This window comes from Neoarius graeffei, chromosome 27 (assembly GCF_027579695.1).
Source record: "Neoarius graeffei isolate fNeoGra1 chromosome 27, fNeoGra1.pri, whole genome shotgun sequence".
NCBI lineage: Eukaryota > Metazoa > Chordata > Actinopteri > Siluriformes > Ariidae > Neoarius > Neoarius graeffei.
Window position 1 is genome coordinate 46,831,784 of NC_083595.1, and position 16,757 is coordinate 46,848,540.

The 16,757-nt window shown below is 41.4% G+C and overlaps 1 protein-coding gene across 4 annotated transcripts in view; it reads left to right on the forward strand.

The window, feature by feature from the left end:
* Nucleotides 1–962: 962 nt before the first annotated feature.
* Nucleotides 963–16,757, forward strand: part of chd9 (chromodomain helicase DNA binding protein 9) — a 98,104-nt gene continuing 82,309 nt past the window's right edge. For all 4 annotated transcript variants that reach the window (XM_060911410.1, XM_060911411.1, XM_060911413.1 and 1 more), the window contains exons 1-2: nucleotides 963–1,575; nucleotides 8,282–8,694. In XM_060911410.1, coding sequence (XP_060767393.1) covers nucleotides 1,546–1,575; nucleotides 8,282–8,694 — 443 coding nt within the window. In that variant the 5' untranslated portion in view covers nucleotides 963–1,545. The remainder of the gene's footprint in view (nucleotides 1,576–8,281; nucleotides 8,695–16,757) is intronic.

The window sequence follows — 16,757 nt, forward strand, 5'->3', positions numbered from 1 at the left end:
TATTGTGATATTGATATTACATCGCCATATCACCCTCCCCTCCTCGGTCAGTATTTTCAAGACCTTGGTCATGGTATTTCATGATACAGACCTCCCAGCTGGTAAATAAATAAATAAATACACATTTCTGAGAGTGTGATATATCGTGTATCATGACAGTTTATCGTGATATCGATATTGTATCGCCATATCACCCTCCCCTCCTCAGTCAGCATTTTCAAGACCTCGGTCACAGTATTTCACGATACAGACCTCCCAGCTGGTAAATAATGTATATTTTCTGAGAGTGTGATATATCATGTATCGTGACAATTTATCGTGATACCGATATTCTATCGCCATATCACCCTCCCCTCCTCGGTCAGTATTTTCAAGACCTCGGTCACGGTATTTCACGATACAGACCTCCCAGCTGGTAAATAATGTATATTTTCTGAGAGTGTGATATATCATGTATCGTGACAATTTATCGTGATATCGATATTCTATCGCCATATCACCCTCCCCTCCTCGGTCAGTATTTTCAAGACCTCGGTCATGGTATTTCACGATACAGACCTCCCAGCTGGTAAATATATATATTTCTGAGAGTGTGATATATCGTGTATCGTGATATCGATATTCTATCGCCCTCCCCTCCAAGCAACCTGGTGTTTCTCACAGGCCAGTGTTTTGTGTGTACTGAAAACGCACTGCATATTTTCCCAGGCCGCCACACATCCGGTCAGGCAAACAAATGTGAGCAGCACCAGATGGATGGAGGAGTAATATTTAGTCATGATCTCCTTTTGCATTAAACGCATGCACTCCGGGGGGGGGGGGGCAAAACAAAAGCCCGATTCCGGTGGGTTTAGGGTTAAATTAGTGGCCGTTGATCTCATCACGGCGCTGCGAGCCCCCTCTGCTGGCCCGCGCGCTCTCAGAGAGAGACGGTATTTTTAACATCTCTAATATTCGCGCTGATGCAGTTTGATGCGTCGCCTTTTTTCGCTTTGCTCCGTTTTCCGCGCGCGCCGCAGAGCACCGGAACGACAGAAAAGGAGGAAGAGGAGAGGAAAGAAGAAAAGAAGGACGTGCGTTTAAAAGAGAAAAAAGAAAGAAAGAATAATAGTAGTAGTAATAATAATAATAATACTCCGGTGCTTTGTGTGGAGGTGGGGTTGGGGGGTTTGGGTTCTTATCCGAGATGTGAAGAAGGAGAAGAAGAAAAGTGAAGGAGAGAAGGAGCCGCACGCGGCAGAATGCACGAGCGGTGGAGGAGGAGTGCAGTGGTGCTGCTGTTATTCCTGTCGTTTTTTCCGCGGTTGTGAAGAAGAAGTGTGAACGCACGAAGGCCGGTGGAGAGAGAGAGAGACCTACTGGGGGAGGGAAAGAAAGAGAGAGAGAGAGGGGGAGTGAGCGCGTGCGTGTAGCGGAGAGACAAAAAACCCGGCGGAAGGACAAGACTTTTTTTTTTTTTTTTTGGTGTGTGTGTGTGCGCGCGCGCGTGTGCGTGAGGCGGTTGGAAGACAGAGGAAGGGGAAAAATACCGGGAAAGACAACAAGATGTCGGCTGTGAAGAGACCGAGAGGACGGGTGAGTGTGTGTTTGTTTGTTTGCTTGTTTACAAAGCGGCGACTGAGGAAAAGATGAGGGAAAAGAGAGCGGTCGGCTCGCGCTGCAGACTGACTCGCTCGCTCGCTCGCTCACTCACTCACTCGATGGCCGCCATCTTGAGCTAACCTGTTCCGCTTCGCGCCTGCATGTGGGTTAGCATGGCGCCTCGTCAATGTAGCATTATTGCTAGCACTAGCATTAGCGCGTTAGCGTTTAGTCAGGCCTCGGGGTGGCAGGCTAGGTTACACGGGGTAAGTTTAGCTTCCCCACCCCCTTTCTTTTCTTCGTATCACTTCTTCTTCGGTTCTTCTCCCCTCGCCTTTCTGACCCAGTCTCTCTTTCTCTTTCTGTCTTTTCTTTCTTTGTGTGTATCTGCGGGCTGTTAGCTAATGTGCTAATGGAGTGTGGAAAGAGCAGTGTATCATTCATCGGGGGGGGGAGTCTTGTGTTTTTTATAAAGCGTTATAAAGGTTTTTTTTTTTCCTCCTTCATAGGCCGCACTAGGAGGAGGAGGAGAGAAAGAAAGAGAGAGAGAGGTTGAAATCACTGCAGTGCTGGCAGCCTGTAATTTCAGTTATTTATAGATGTATTACACAGCTGCAGTGCTCCCACTTTGGTGCATTCTATCTATTTTATCTAGCTATCCTATTCCCTTTTTTATTTTCCAGTTCACTTCCTCCCTCCTCCAGTCCTCCCTCCTTCTTCTGTTATTTCATATCCCATTTTATCCTTTGTTTCCTGCACAAATTTTCCCTAAAACGGATTAATGACTGTGTGAGAGAGAGAGTGAGTGTCACGTGACTTGCGTTATGCAGGCCATGTTTATCCTCTACATGAATTAGTGTTTATTTCCTCTCCTCCGCCGCCTCCCCCTCTTATTGTTTCTTTGCTTCTAGATTATTCCCTTTATTTAAAGATGCAGGAATAAAAACATGAATCAGGCCTCAGATCAGATGGGTGTGTGTGTGGTGGGGGTTTATAGGTGCTCCCCTGGTCTCTCTCTCTCTCTCTCTCTCCCCCCCCCCCTTTTTTTTTCTCAAAGCTCTGGATCTGTGTGTGTGTAATGAAATAAAGGCAGTCATGTATAATTCACATTATGATCGTGTAGCAGGCTGAGGCACGCTGCTGACTGTATTATTCATGCCGGAATGGCTGACGTGCTGTCTGTTTTATCTTGCTTTTCTTTTCCCGTTTTTCGCCCTCGCGTCTCACCCCTGAAACAAGGTCCTCTGAACAAATGTTGAATGTGAAAAAGCACAATTAAAGCATTTTCATTGCTATAGACACTATGAGCGTCGTGTACTCTTGTATCGTTAAACACCCCCCCCCACTCTGCAACCAATCCGTAGATATTTATTTAATTCACATTTCAATTCAATCATTCAAGACTGTCTTATTTCATCCTCAACATTTTTTTTTTTTTTTTTTTGTATCGCTCCCATTTCCTCCTTAAAGTGCATATCACGGGTAAATTCAGGAGCAAGATCAATGCAATTCTCCTGTTTTATATTAAACTTTGGTCAAATGTCTCTCGCATTTTGTGCAATTTTTTTTTACCTTGCGCAATACCAGAAAAATTCAGTTTAAATCAAGCCATTTGAGGCGAATTGGTCCGCCTCTGAAAAAACTTGGCATTTGGATTTCCCGGGAAACATTGATTTTCGTGACGTTGCGTGCAGGACGCCTCCTTCTGAATCCTACATCGGCGCTGGTTTGTTTACGAGAAAACGACCTGGTGGTTTTATGCAAATTTCTTTAACGTTATCGTGTAATTATTAAAATTGGTAACAGATGTATCGTAGGAGGGTGTATCAACATCAATCTTGATGGGATTAGTACTCATCATTTTCCAAAAGAGAGAGAAATGGGAGTGCTTGGTCTACACAGGCTGTGCACTTAAACCGTGCAAAGCTCGCGCAGCCTGCTGGCGCTTCTGCAGGTAACGTCACGAATCTGGCTCCAGACTCCCTTGGGATTTTTCCAGACGCGTTTTATTTTATTTTTTTCTGCTGTAGACAGATGGCCTTGTGCAAAATTACCCTTCTGGATGAGTGTGTAAAGGGACATACTTTCATATAAGAGTGATTCCACGCTTATGGGTACTGAAATGGGGACATGAACTTATTTTTAAAAATTCACCTAAAACCATTTCTTTTTTTACCATCAGGTCACAAAACATGTAATCTTTAATGAATGATATGTTAAAAGATAACTTTAATTTTCTGAGATGTAATAAAAACATATTTATATGCCAAAGTCAAGCCTATGAGTTCCAAAATGATGTCTGTTACATCTGTTACGATTGTCCATCTCGCGTCTGTTACAAATTAATTACAATCTAGCTATAGACCATGTTAATCTTATTGAAAGAATGTGTATGTTTATTCTACTACACATGTTTATTAATTATATTTGCTAAAACATCACCTTCCTATGTTTCAAAAAGTAATTCTACATTGTTAAAATTGAGAATATATATGTCCACAACACTTCTGTTACGTTCTGACTTTGGCATATAAATATGTTTTTATTACATCTCAGAAAATTAAAGTTATCTTTTAACATATCATTCATCATAAAAAAGAAATGGTTTTAGGTGAATTTTTAAAAATAAGTTCATGTCCCCATTTCAGTACCCATAAGCGTGGAATCACTCATAAAAAGAAAAAAACGAAATTGGTCCAGAATATTTAAAAAGTACGTACAGCATGATACTTTATGTATCCAAAATAAACACTCCTAATGTTAAATGTGTTTTCTTTCATTTTGGATGCAAAACAAATCGCTGATGAAACTAGTTTGAAACTAGTTATGATGAAACGTACTTTCATATAAAAAAAACCTAAATTGGTCCAGAATATGCACTTTAATGACTCGTCACTTCAAAAGATGTCCTGGAAACGTATCTGCTTTTGTTCACACCCGAGCTCTCCTGATAATTTCTCTAGATCTCGTAACGAACGGCGGACGGCCACACCACACCATGTCACCTCTCGGGGAGGGTTGTGTTTGCACTTGATTCAACTGCTGTTAAATTCTCATGAGCATCATAAAGTCGTAGGTGTCAAGTGAACAGGGTAGAGCAAATTCAAACCAGGATTTTGTTTCACTTTCTGAAAATGTTTGATATAATTAAAGGAAATCAATATCGTGATAAATCCCATCACCACCTTCAGTTGTACGTATTACCTCAATAATTCTGGTTTATCGCAATGATTTTACTATGTATATTTGTTTGTATTGCTTTTTTTTAATTGAAGTACTTTTATAAATACTTTGATTTAATTGAGCGCCTGCTGGCTTGTTCCAAATGACAATTCGCTGTACTTGTACAGTAACAATAAAAGGCATCTTGTATTTCAGGAGTTTTATGATGTGAAGGTTCAGTTACGCTGACGGTAATAACCAATTATTGTTTTGCCTGTGGTTTCACTTTTTTTTTATAACCTGGTTAAATGTATTTCTGTAAATTTGATTGAAACTATATGCATATATTTTTGATAGGTTGTCTTTTAAGTACTGCTTTATTTGTTAGATATAATATATGAAATATTGGAAAATCTAGTTCATGTGCTTGCGTGTGCATTAGTGTTATGGTTTCTCGGTTAGTCACGGTGTATGATCAGACGGTAACCACACCGTTAACTTTTTCAGAAGATAGATTAAAAAAACGTTTCAGTCTATTGCAAATTATTTTTTCCTCCTCTTGAGGTTCTTGTCCATTTTGTTTGCCTCGGACACCCAAAAAAACCTTGCAAAACACCCCCAAAATTATTCCCATTAAATCTTTCTTACTGCCGTATCCTACTTTTTTCCTTCTCCTTAAGACCTATTTGGATTGCGTTCATTTATCAGCATGACATCTGTGCTAAATTTTCGACGCTTGCATCCAGACAACTATAAAATGACCTCAGAAGGAGCAGTGAGGTTCTAACGGGTTGTATATTCTACGAACCAGGATGTTTACATCACGTCTTATGATTATGCTCCGTTCGCAATATAGCATCCGGGTGGTCGAAGAGGTGCTGTAGTGGAGAAGAGACGCTTAGTTCTCTCTGGGGTGAACTAAGGTTCAACATTACTATTAAAAAAATAAATTAAAAAATCAGAGCATACACACGATGCATCCATTTTATGTTTCATGCCTGGGGAAGTGTTTAATATCTGGTAGAGGGGCCAAGTAGCAGCAGCAGCCAGCGTATTTATTTTTTTATTTTATTTTTCTGCCTAATGTGAGGTATCAGTTGCATAGAAAAATCGCGAGCGTGTAGCTGGACTAAAATGATCAGATGAGCAGGGAGTTTGGTTTTAAAAAAAAATGCATAATTTGAACTGTAATTTTGTCCAAGGAGGACGGAGGGGGAAAAAAAAACCACACACCCCATCTGGACAGAAATAAAACAACCAAGGAGCATCTTTAAGAGCAGAAATTGCTCCAGGACCTCATGGATGTGTAATCTCGCCCGGACGGGACTTTGGCTGTGTTTAATCCGCTCCTCTTGTAAACGCTCACAAAGAAACATTGCATTGTTGACCAGAGCTAATGAAACAGCTGTGTAATTTTGGCGTCGCTGCATTGAAAATTGCTTTGCTAGTTTTTTTTTTTTCTTTTTTCCCCCTTTTCTTGCAGGTACATTCTCTTATAGTTTATAAAAACAGTGGAATAAATCCTGGCAATTTAATGGAAAAGTGGAAAAGTAATTCCAAGAAAATAACATTTTGTCGACGTGGTCATTTTGTGTCCTTCGGTTTGTTATTTATTGTGAGACTTGACCTTTTACGGTAATTCTCGTCCCTGGCTTGTGTTTTTTAAATGGTCGCTTAACACAGTGGTACTGTAAACCTATAATAAGTATTTTTAGTTATCATTTTTTGAAAACGTCAGCCTGAGAAAAAGAGTAGTGAGCGCGTGTGTGTACACGTTATTCCCGTTCAGCACCATGTACAGGCTCGGTGTGTGTTCCAGAGAGAACGAGCTGTATTACTTAACCTAGAGAGTCTGAGGGGAGGGAAACATGGAGGATTTCCCTTGTTTTCAAGTGGGGGGTGTGTGTGTGTGTGTGTGTGTGTGGCATCTCCAAGCTCCACAGCACACCGCTGCCCAAAACGAGTGAGGTCTTGGAATTAAAGTCCTCCGTTGTGGGATGGTGTTGCACCCTGGAGTTTTACAGTCCAAGTTAGAATAGCCAGGAAGTCTAAAATCTGAATCCTGTGGAGTGTAGATTTATCCTCGGGCTGTGTGTGTTCGAGTGACGTAACGAGCCTGTTGCTCCGACTGCACAGAACGATAATAAACATATTACAGGAATTAATTTCGCAGTATGACGTATGAAGCGCACCTGATTGGGACCGTCCTTTCTGCACTGCTGTACATCATGGTTAGCCTACCTGTATCAAATTCCCTTACAGGAAACCAGGTGTGTTTGTGTATAAACCCAGCTCACGTACACTATAGCAGGCTTATGCTGAATTTGATTAGTGAAGGGGACACTGTGTTCCTTCAGGGCTGTTATCTGCAGGTGGGAAAATGACAGATTTCTCTGTATGGTGCGCTGTTAAGGCTGGGTGGTATGACGATTTAATGCTGTCATAAATTACACCGCAGTATGCATTTCAGTCATATTGTTTATCTTGTAATGTCTCTTTATACCCCTGTTCTGGACCGGAGGGGATACTGGTTTACCTCTGTCCGTCCGGATCTCCGTATTTCCGTCTGTCCAAAACACCCTTTTTCTCAGCAACCACAAATCATAGCCACTTGGTACCAAACTTCATCTTGGGGGTTTTATCCTGTTTTTCAGGTCTGTCGCACATCGACTTCCTGTTTACCGACTGAATGTATTTATGAAACATATAGCGTGGATTTTGACGCTATTTTAAAGAAGCAAAATGCTATTTCAGAATGATAGTTTACCAGGATGCGATTTGAAATCCCTGGGGAGAGACACTGCTCTTTACTTACTCATTTCAGGGTTCATTATTTGTTGAAGTCAACATTCATAATAAGCGTCCTATTCCTTCGATCGCTTGCATTCTGATATAAGCGAGAGCGGGGAGGGGATACGTAAGTGAGCAGTAGCTCACAGTTGATCTTGTTTTAAATTGGAAGCAGCCATTATGACGCCAATGCTTTGTTTGGTTTTAAATATTTCTTTTTCTCCTTTTCCTTTCAAGTTAGACATTAAAATATTATAACATTTGTATGATAGTTCCTTTCAATCTTCTTTTTGGTTACCTTTCGTACTGTCCCCTGCCCTCTTCTCCATTCTCTTCTTTTTTTTTTCTTCCTATTTCATTCTGTTCTTCTCTTTCATTCTCTTCTCTTCCTATTTCCTTCCTTTCCATTTCCTGTCCTTTCCCCCCTTTCCTTCCCTTCCCTTCTCTCTTCTTCCTGCAGTAAACGATGCAGGACACAATTTTGTTCTCTTGCCATATATAGTGTGTGTGTGTGTATATATATATATATATATATATATATATATATATATATATATATATATATACATACTCCACATGATCTCATATGTTTTTGCTGTTATCATTTATGGCACACAGTAATCGTCAGCGTATAAATATGACATGTAACATGCATTTAAATGAAGATCAACAGTGTGCTGTGTTTTTAGGATGCTTGTAAAAGCGCATTCACTCAGTCTCCTTTCCTCTTTCTTTCTTTCTCCTGAAGCCTCCGAAAAACACTAATGGTTCAAGCAACCAGGCCCGGCTGCTCAGCCCGCCGATGAAGAGCAGCTCCTCCTCTTCTTCCTCCTCCTCTTCATCCTCCTCTTCGTCTTCCTCGTCTTCGTCCTCACACTCGTCGTCCTCGGAGAAGCGCGTCTCCAAGCGGCCACAGCAGATGGAGGCATCGTCACTGGAAGACAAACAGCAGAAGGCCAACCGCATCATCTCGGAGGCCATCGCCAGGGCGCGCGAGCGGGGCGAGAAGAACATCCCACGCGTCATGAGCCCCGAGAGTTTCCCCAGCTCCTCCGAGCTGCACAAGCACAAAGCGGGATCCTCGAAATCCAGAGTGAAGAAGGGCTGCAAGAGCGCCCGCATCATCAAGTCTCCCAGAGAAAAGCAGAAGAGTCTGATTAAGTAAGAGCTGCTGCTTTTCATGTTTTTAACTCTTATCTGTGGTATCTATTATCAGTTCCTTTTGTTTCGAGGCGTTTCTCAGTCTGCTTTCGCACCTTTTAGTCTGTTTGTCAAGATACTTTAGATTCATGTGCTGTTTGGTTGAGTTTCATGCTGCAGATTATCAAATGAACCAAAAAGCAGGCGAAAGAATTCACCAGTGGGTGTGCAGGGCTGAAAACATGTCCTCAAAAGTCTTTTGATCTACTAATGAAATATGCCGAGCTTGGAGAGAGAAAAAAAAAAAGCTTTGCCAAGTGCTCAGAAATATCATAAAAATCATCAAAGCATGGCGAACATGGAGAAATGATTAACAAATTTATGTCGTTCAATGATACGACTCATTTCCTGTTGTGTTCATGATTTTTTTCGTGTCTTTTTGTTCCTTGGACTAAATCTGTAGAACTCTGTAGGGTTAGAGTTTTGGAGGGAAAAAACAAACAAAAAAAATATGCTGCGACCCAAAACACACCAGTGCTGTCGATTCATTTCCTGTAGGTGAGTTGGTTCACTTCCTGCAAGTCACCTTGGCTCAGATTTGAATCGCTGCTTTCTCGCCATGCGATCAAACCAATATCAGGTTCTAGTTCGAACTCGTCCAAGACCACGATCTCTTAAGCGGTTGCTTTGTTTCTAAGCAAGCATGAGTCCTGATGGAACTGCACCCAAGAGTGAGACCTCGCCACGGTTCAGGGATTACAGGAACTCTGCATGACTGAAGTTTGCATGATGTCTCTTGTTTATATCAAGTGACTGACATTTCTGGCTGGTTGTTTTGGAGGTTGAATTTTCTTCCCTTTTCATCTATGTATACTGTTTTGCTCTCCAAATCCGCTGAATGACAGGAAACTCGTACACAGCCATTTAGGTTTTGCATGGGTAATTGATGGGATGTGAAGGCCGTCTGGGATCAAATCAGAGATTAAGGCTACATCCACACGACAATGGCAACGAGATGTTATTTAAAAATATATCGCGTCCAAACGGCCAACGATCAGTAAAATATCAGGTCCATATGGCAACGCAACGCTTGCTGAAAACGATGCAATACACATGCCACACCTCTAGGGGCGCTGTAAGACGGTTCCTTCGGAGACACCAGAACAATAGAAGTAGTAAGGACGCATGCGCATAAACTATTATGCGCGAGACTTCATATTAGCCACAAAGTCAGGAAAATCTGTTCGTAAAATTACATTATAATGACCAAATACAATGAAAAGTATTTTAACAGTCTCACCTGTGGAAGGTAATCCCATGTGATCTCGTTTGGACGGTAAACCTGTTGGTACAGTTAAACGCAGCACATGAATCTTTATTCTCCGCTTTGACCTATCCAATATGGCGGCGAGGATGACGTATGATTCTACGCGGAAGGCGGCGTCTTTAATGGTCCGGAATAAATTGAATGCTACACGTTGATGGATTAATTTGCTCTTCTACGCCCTTTTTGAGGAATGTATTGTAGGACTAAAACCAACATCTGAAGAGGTGAGATTGCTCCTTTTTTCCCTATTTTTGCTGGCGGGATTGACTCTGTTCTAACTCTCTCTCTCTCTCTCTCTCTCTCTCTCTCTCTCTCTCTCTCTCTCTCTCTCACTTTGCACCATTACACAATAAATATTCACAGTGAAAATATTTTGTAAGCGCGTTTCATGAACCAAGTTATAGGATTTGTTGACAACTCGCATCGAGTTCGTTACACTTCTACCCGGCGTGAAGCACTCACAGTCATGTGGTTGTGACGTCATCGTAAACAAATCCGTTCTACTCATCCAGACGACTTCACAACGGCAACGTTGCCAGATCTTTCCACTCTGGAACCCGTTCTCAAAAAGATTGCGTTTTAGGCACCCAAAACGCCGGTGCCGTGTGGACGCCAGGCCTAAACGATAAACAATTGTATCGGAGTCACCTGAATCCGTTGCCATGTGGACAGGCCTTTTTTAGTTATGTATATGTATAAACATATACATAACTAAAAAAGCCCCCCCCCCCCCCCCCCCCCCCCCCCCCCCCCCCCAGTTAGCTTATAGTCGTTCAGCAGGCTGATTAAGAGACATTCTATTGTTTGCCAAGATGGTAGGAGTAAAGTGCAGGTCTATTTACAGTCTGCCTGGTAGCTATTGGAAAAGAGAGAGCAAAAACGAGAGAGAGGGGAAATATGAATTTTTAGCTGGTGAATGAGATCATTTTCTTTCATTCATTGGTTTAATTTCATTTTTTGCCCTTGAGCCTTTGAATGTAGACTTGGAGTTTTCACGTTTGTCATTGGAGCGATTTATTATTATTTTTTTCCTCGTTAGATTTTAGCATTTTTAAACCATAAGCCTGTCCAAAGGTTCACGCTGTGCATTCATCAGGTTTAATTTCTGTCAGCTGGTCATGCACCTGAAATATAATTGATAATCAGGCAGTTCGTCGGGTCTAAGGAGACAACCGAGCGGTCGAGAGTAAATTGTAAATCGTGGTCTTTCTTTGAACGACGATCAAAACTGGTGTTGGTCATGTCTGATATTATTCACATCGACGTAAACCGGGCATGTCCTTTAAAAAGTGAGCAGTGCTGGCTCATGTAATATTTGAAACTGATGAGCTGTAATAGTTCATGGAGTTAAAAGGAAAGGGGGGTTATTCCTTAAAGCATCGCCTTTTTTTTCCTCTCTCTTTGTTAAATTTCCTTTTCTTATATCCTCACTCTTTTCTCTTTCCATTGTCCTTTGATTTACCTTTCTCTTTCCTATCCTTTTTAATTAATTTTTTTTTTTAAAAAAAATCCTGCCGGCATATAACGCGGAAGGAAATAGCTATCGGTCTGTCTGTCCATCTGTAAACATTTTAATTTCTGAAGCATAACTAAAAAACTCCTGGGGATTTTTTCACAAAACCTCACGTTTATGTTAAGTGACTTGAAGAGCTGTGCCTGTATATTTTTTTCTCTCTCTCTATTTCCATGGCAACCAATTCAACTTTGGAAAATTTGGAGCGAGATTTCATGTGGGAGCCGAGGGGGGATGTGTCATCTCCTGATGACTTTCTTATTTATGTTGAATTTTTCACAGATTTTCAAGTTAGACCTGGCCGATCAGCCCCAGACCTTTCGCCGTGTCCATAGTATTGCGTGCATGTAAGATATAGCTATTTAAATTCGAGCTGGAGTCCATGTGTGGCTGGATGAGAGTAAAGGATGAGAGAAACAGGTTGTTGGAGGAAATCGGCGTGTCGACCGGCGTGCTGTACCAGTGCCTGCATGAGAAAGCATCTCTGAGTAGCAGTGCTGATTGAGGATCAGTTTTACCTTTTAGCTTCTTTACGGTCATTTACAGGAAGGACAATATCTGATCCTAGATCAGCACTAAAGCGCTGACATCATTCACCGACTCGTGCTCTGGTCCAAGATGCACCTCTTAGGAGAAACAGCGAACGCACGTGCCAGCCTCTAATTACTACCATTATTCTCATTTTACAGTTAACGATCTTTGAGGGATTTGTGCTGCAAAAGGATGGGCTTTTTGCCCCATTTTTTTCACCTCCTGTGTAATGAGCATTAGCTGTTCAGGAGCATGAGTAGAAGAGTCGAGCTTGACACAAATGGATTAGTTTGTATCATCACTGCTCTGAAAGCTTGTGCTGAAAAGTTGAGCACTCATCCTTTGTCGTTTGGAGGCTCTTTGTGATTTTATTAAAGTCGCATTTATACAGTGAATGCAGCTTCTCTGCTAGTTTCTGTTCGGGATCTCACAGGCTGCGAGACAGAAGGAAGTAAGAGAGGAAAACTGTTTGTCATGGTCTCAAGGCAGAAGGTTTTTAAAGGTGTTAATTTGCCACAGTAACGACTTTCTTTGATTTAATAATTTGGATGTGATCAAACTGTTAACATCAGCTGAGCTAATAGCTCATCGTTTTTCGGCTGTTCCCGTTAGGGGTCGCGACAACGGGTAATGCCCCCTCCAGTGTTTCCCCGAAGTTTACTGGTTAGGGAGGGAGGGGTTTGCTGGATGAAGATGGTCACCCACCTGCAGGACCCCTCCAGAGCATTTGAACCTGAACAAACAGTTAAAGGACTCGTATTTAAGTCTTTACATTTATTTTAGAACAATAATTGGAACAATTTTTTATAATAGAATGCTAGCTGGTTTTCCTGTTTTCAAAGCCTCCCACGTAGTCTTCAGAGGTCTGGGTGTTTTTTTTTTTTTTAAAGTGCGTGTGGACCAGTCTTCTGGATTAGTAAATACTTTTGAATGTAAAGTCAGAATTTCTGATTTGAGACGCAGATCATGATGATGATGGCGAACGGTTTTAACGGAGCTTGTCGGGGTGTCGAATATTGCTGTAGAGCTAGACGGCCTTTCGATTTCATAAAATTGGTGAAATTTAATTCCCCCCAAAATTTGGTCATTGTAATGTATGATGATTTCTGGAATATTTCAAAAAATATCAGGCCATTCTGTGGCTGGGAAGTTATTTAATTTGAGCGGATTCTCAAACAAATAATGTGCATGAAATCGCTCGTTTCGCGCAGTCCAGCAGACAGTGTGCGCGCGCATGCACGGGTTTACCTTTGAGCGTGCACTGACTGTTTCATCATTCTGTCGCTAAACGAACAGCTGATCACACCGAGGTGCTCGCTGAGCGCTAATATTTATTAGTTTGGTCCTGTGTTTCCTTTCCTTCGTATATAACATAACGTCTTTTCTTCTCACTTTGTTACTGTAGTCGGTCTTTCACGTTTCATTCGCACACTCGCGTCCTCCATTTTTCTCTCCTGTTTCAAATCTGTATCCCACAATGCCTTGAGCGAACGGGGAAAGCCCACCACGTTATGCATGACATAGTATCTTGTATTGGGTCATGGTGAAGCAGGAAAAAATAGCCGAGAATTTAGGGCCACGTGGAGATAAATTCATTAATTGTTCTATTTTTAAAAAACTAATAAAATTTGAAGTCTGTGATTTGAATTCAGTAGCTTTTGGTCCACTAAACAAAAATATTTGGGTGTCGAGGAAAATTCTTTTTATGACTGACACTTGACAAATCTGAAAGGCAGTCTAGCTTTAACTCATTAATACATGTTAAGAAATTATGATACTAAGGCCCTGTCCACACGGCAACCGATTCAGGTGACTCCGATACAATTGTTTATCGTTTCGGCTTGGCGTCCACACGGCACCGGCGTTTTGGGTGCCCCAAAACGCAGTCTTTTGAGAACGGGTTCCAGAGTGGAAAGATCTGGCAACGTTGCCGTTGCGAAGTCGTCTGGATGAGTAGAACGGATTTGTTTACGATGACGTCACAACCACATGACTGTGAGTGCTTCACGCCGGGTAGAAGTGTAACGAACTCGATGCGAGTTGTCAACAAATCCTATAACTTGGTTCATGAAACGCGCTTACAAAATATTTTCACTGTGAATATTTATTGTGTAATGGTGCAAAGTGAGAGAGAGAGAGAGAATAGCCCTTAGGGCAGAGTCAATCCTGCCAGCAAAAATAGGGAAAAAAAGGAGCGATCTCACCTCTTCAGATGTTGGTTTAAGTCCTACAATACATTCCTCAAAAAGGGCGTAGAAGAACAAATTAATCCATCAACGTGTAGCATTCAATTTATTCCGGACCATTAAAGACGCCGCCTTCCGCGTAGAATCATACGTCATCCTTGCCGCCATATTGGATAGGTCAAAGCGGAGAATAAAGATGCCTCATTCATGTGCTGCGTTTAACTGTACCAACAGGTTTACCATCCAAACGAGATCACATGGGATTACCTTTCACAGGTGAGACTGGAAAAATACTTTTCATTGTATTTGGTCATTTATATAGTAATTTTACAAACAGATTTTTTTGACTTTGTGGCTAATATGAAGTCTCGCGCATAATAGTTTATGCGCATGTGTCCTTACTACTTCTGTTGTTCTGGTGTCTCCGAAGGGACCATCTTACAGCGCCCCTAGAGGTGTGGCATGTGTATTGCATCGTTTTCAGCAAGCGTTGCGTTGCCATATGTACCTGATATTTTACTGATCGTTGCCCATTTGGACGCGATATTTTTTTAAAATAACATCTCGTTGCCGTTGTCGTGTGGATGTAGCCTAAGGTGCACGTGAGAAATATTAATTCGTGGTATCTCTCGGTGATGTTTAAATGCAAGGTGAGTTCTAGCAGGTTTCTGTTTCCACAATTGTGTGTTCCTGATTCTGGAAAGATCTTCTGCATGCTAATTAGTCTGACTAGTAAAAACAGTTCTAGCATCTGCCAGGTTGCTTTGCAGTTGACGTATGTGGTTCATCCTGGGGCTGGGATATGTAACGAGCAGCTTGAGCAGTTGTTGCAGCATCGAGAAAGCGACTTGTTTTCCGAAAGGCAATAAGGAGCAAATCATCCCCCCCCCGGTATTAAACCTATGAATTAAAACCAAACATCCCGGATACTGTATGTGCTTTGCTCGTCTCAGCCAGCCAGTTTTGTTTTGTCCACCGTTCTATCATAAGAATGTCGTAATCAGCTGGATTTAAATAAAGCTTTTCCAGTGCTGAGAGCGGTCTATAAAACCGACTGCTCTCATATCTGAGAGGGTGCTGCATCCTGCACGAGATCACAAGGCCAAGTATGAACATATTCAGCATTCCAGCTCACCCAGGAAAAAAGCAGCGAGTGTGAAATTTCTGCACAGACTTGCCAGCTATGGTAAACAAATTAGCTGTGTGACTGACCCAAATACTTCAGCTGCAAGCTGCACAGAAGCCGAGCAGGATGCATGTTCTGCTTGCACAAGACGGGGTTTTTATTTTTGGATAGAGGTGATGTGTTTTTAATTTACTCCCTCAGACCCCGGTGTAAGAAAACGTCAAAGCTTGTTCTGCCCGTGATTTTATATGGACATGGAGACGATTCAATTAAATAAAGTGAAATATGAAGGAAATGTATAAGAGGAGAGGTTATAGCTGTGTGTGTGGGAGAGAGAACCTGCTGTTTTAAAGCATAACGAGCAGAGTGTTGTAATCCAATTTCCTCTTGCAACAGTAGCACTGTTGTACGATTGATGATTTGGACATTGGTTAAGGGTTTGTCACTTCTAGATTTTTCTTGAATACTAAAGTTTGTGATCTGCTTGGAATAAAACATATGAGGTGCTATTTCCAGAGGAAAACTCAGAAGTGTTATATGTTTTTTTTTTTTTTTTTTTTTTTAATATAAAGACACTTGTGCAGCTGGGCTAAACAGTGAGGTTCAGGAAGTTAAAAAAAAATTCTCTTTATATTTTAATTTCAGCTTGGCTTGGTTACAGTTTAGTCAGATTTCAAGATTATTTAAATAAAAATATCAGACATGGCACATTAACACTTTTTTTTTTTTTTGTGGTTTTTTTTTTGTTTGTTTCTGATACTGATCCTGAAACCGTATCGAGATCCAGATTTTCTTTTTCTTTAAAAACTATACTACACTTTTTTTAGGGAGGTTTTTTTTTTTTTTTTAAACTGAAGTACTAATTGCATGGTTAAAAACAGGACTTAAACAAAACCGGAGCTTTCGTACATGCATCATGTTGCAAACGTAGTGAAGTGTGTGTGTGTGTGTGTGTTATTTACCAGCTTAAGGTCGGTCCGTATAGTGAAATACCATGACCGAGGTCAGTATTCAAGGCCGAGGTCGCAGTATTTCACCATTTGGACCGACCTTAAGCTGGTAAATAATATACATTTTTTTCTTTACCAAATTCTAACAGAAAACGAGAGCGCCTGAAAGGGAAAACCGAGCCGAGGCGCCATTTTGAATCCTCATTTACGGCTGTAATGCAAATGGCTTCCCCCTCGGTATACAAGTGCACTTCCATGGCAGGAAAAAAACTACATTTTGCCGCCTATACAAAATTGAGTCATTCAGGATTCAGCCATGTTTTTGTTCGGTGTTAACAACAGTTACAGGTTTTTAGCTTTCTCCTGAAATGTTTTCTTTTATTTCTTCTTCCTCAGGGTAGTAAGGCCCAATCCCAATTCTAATTTCTACCCCTACCCCTTCCCCTTGGCC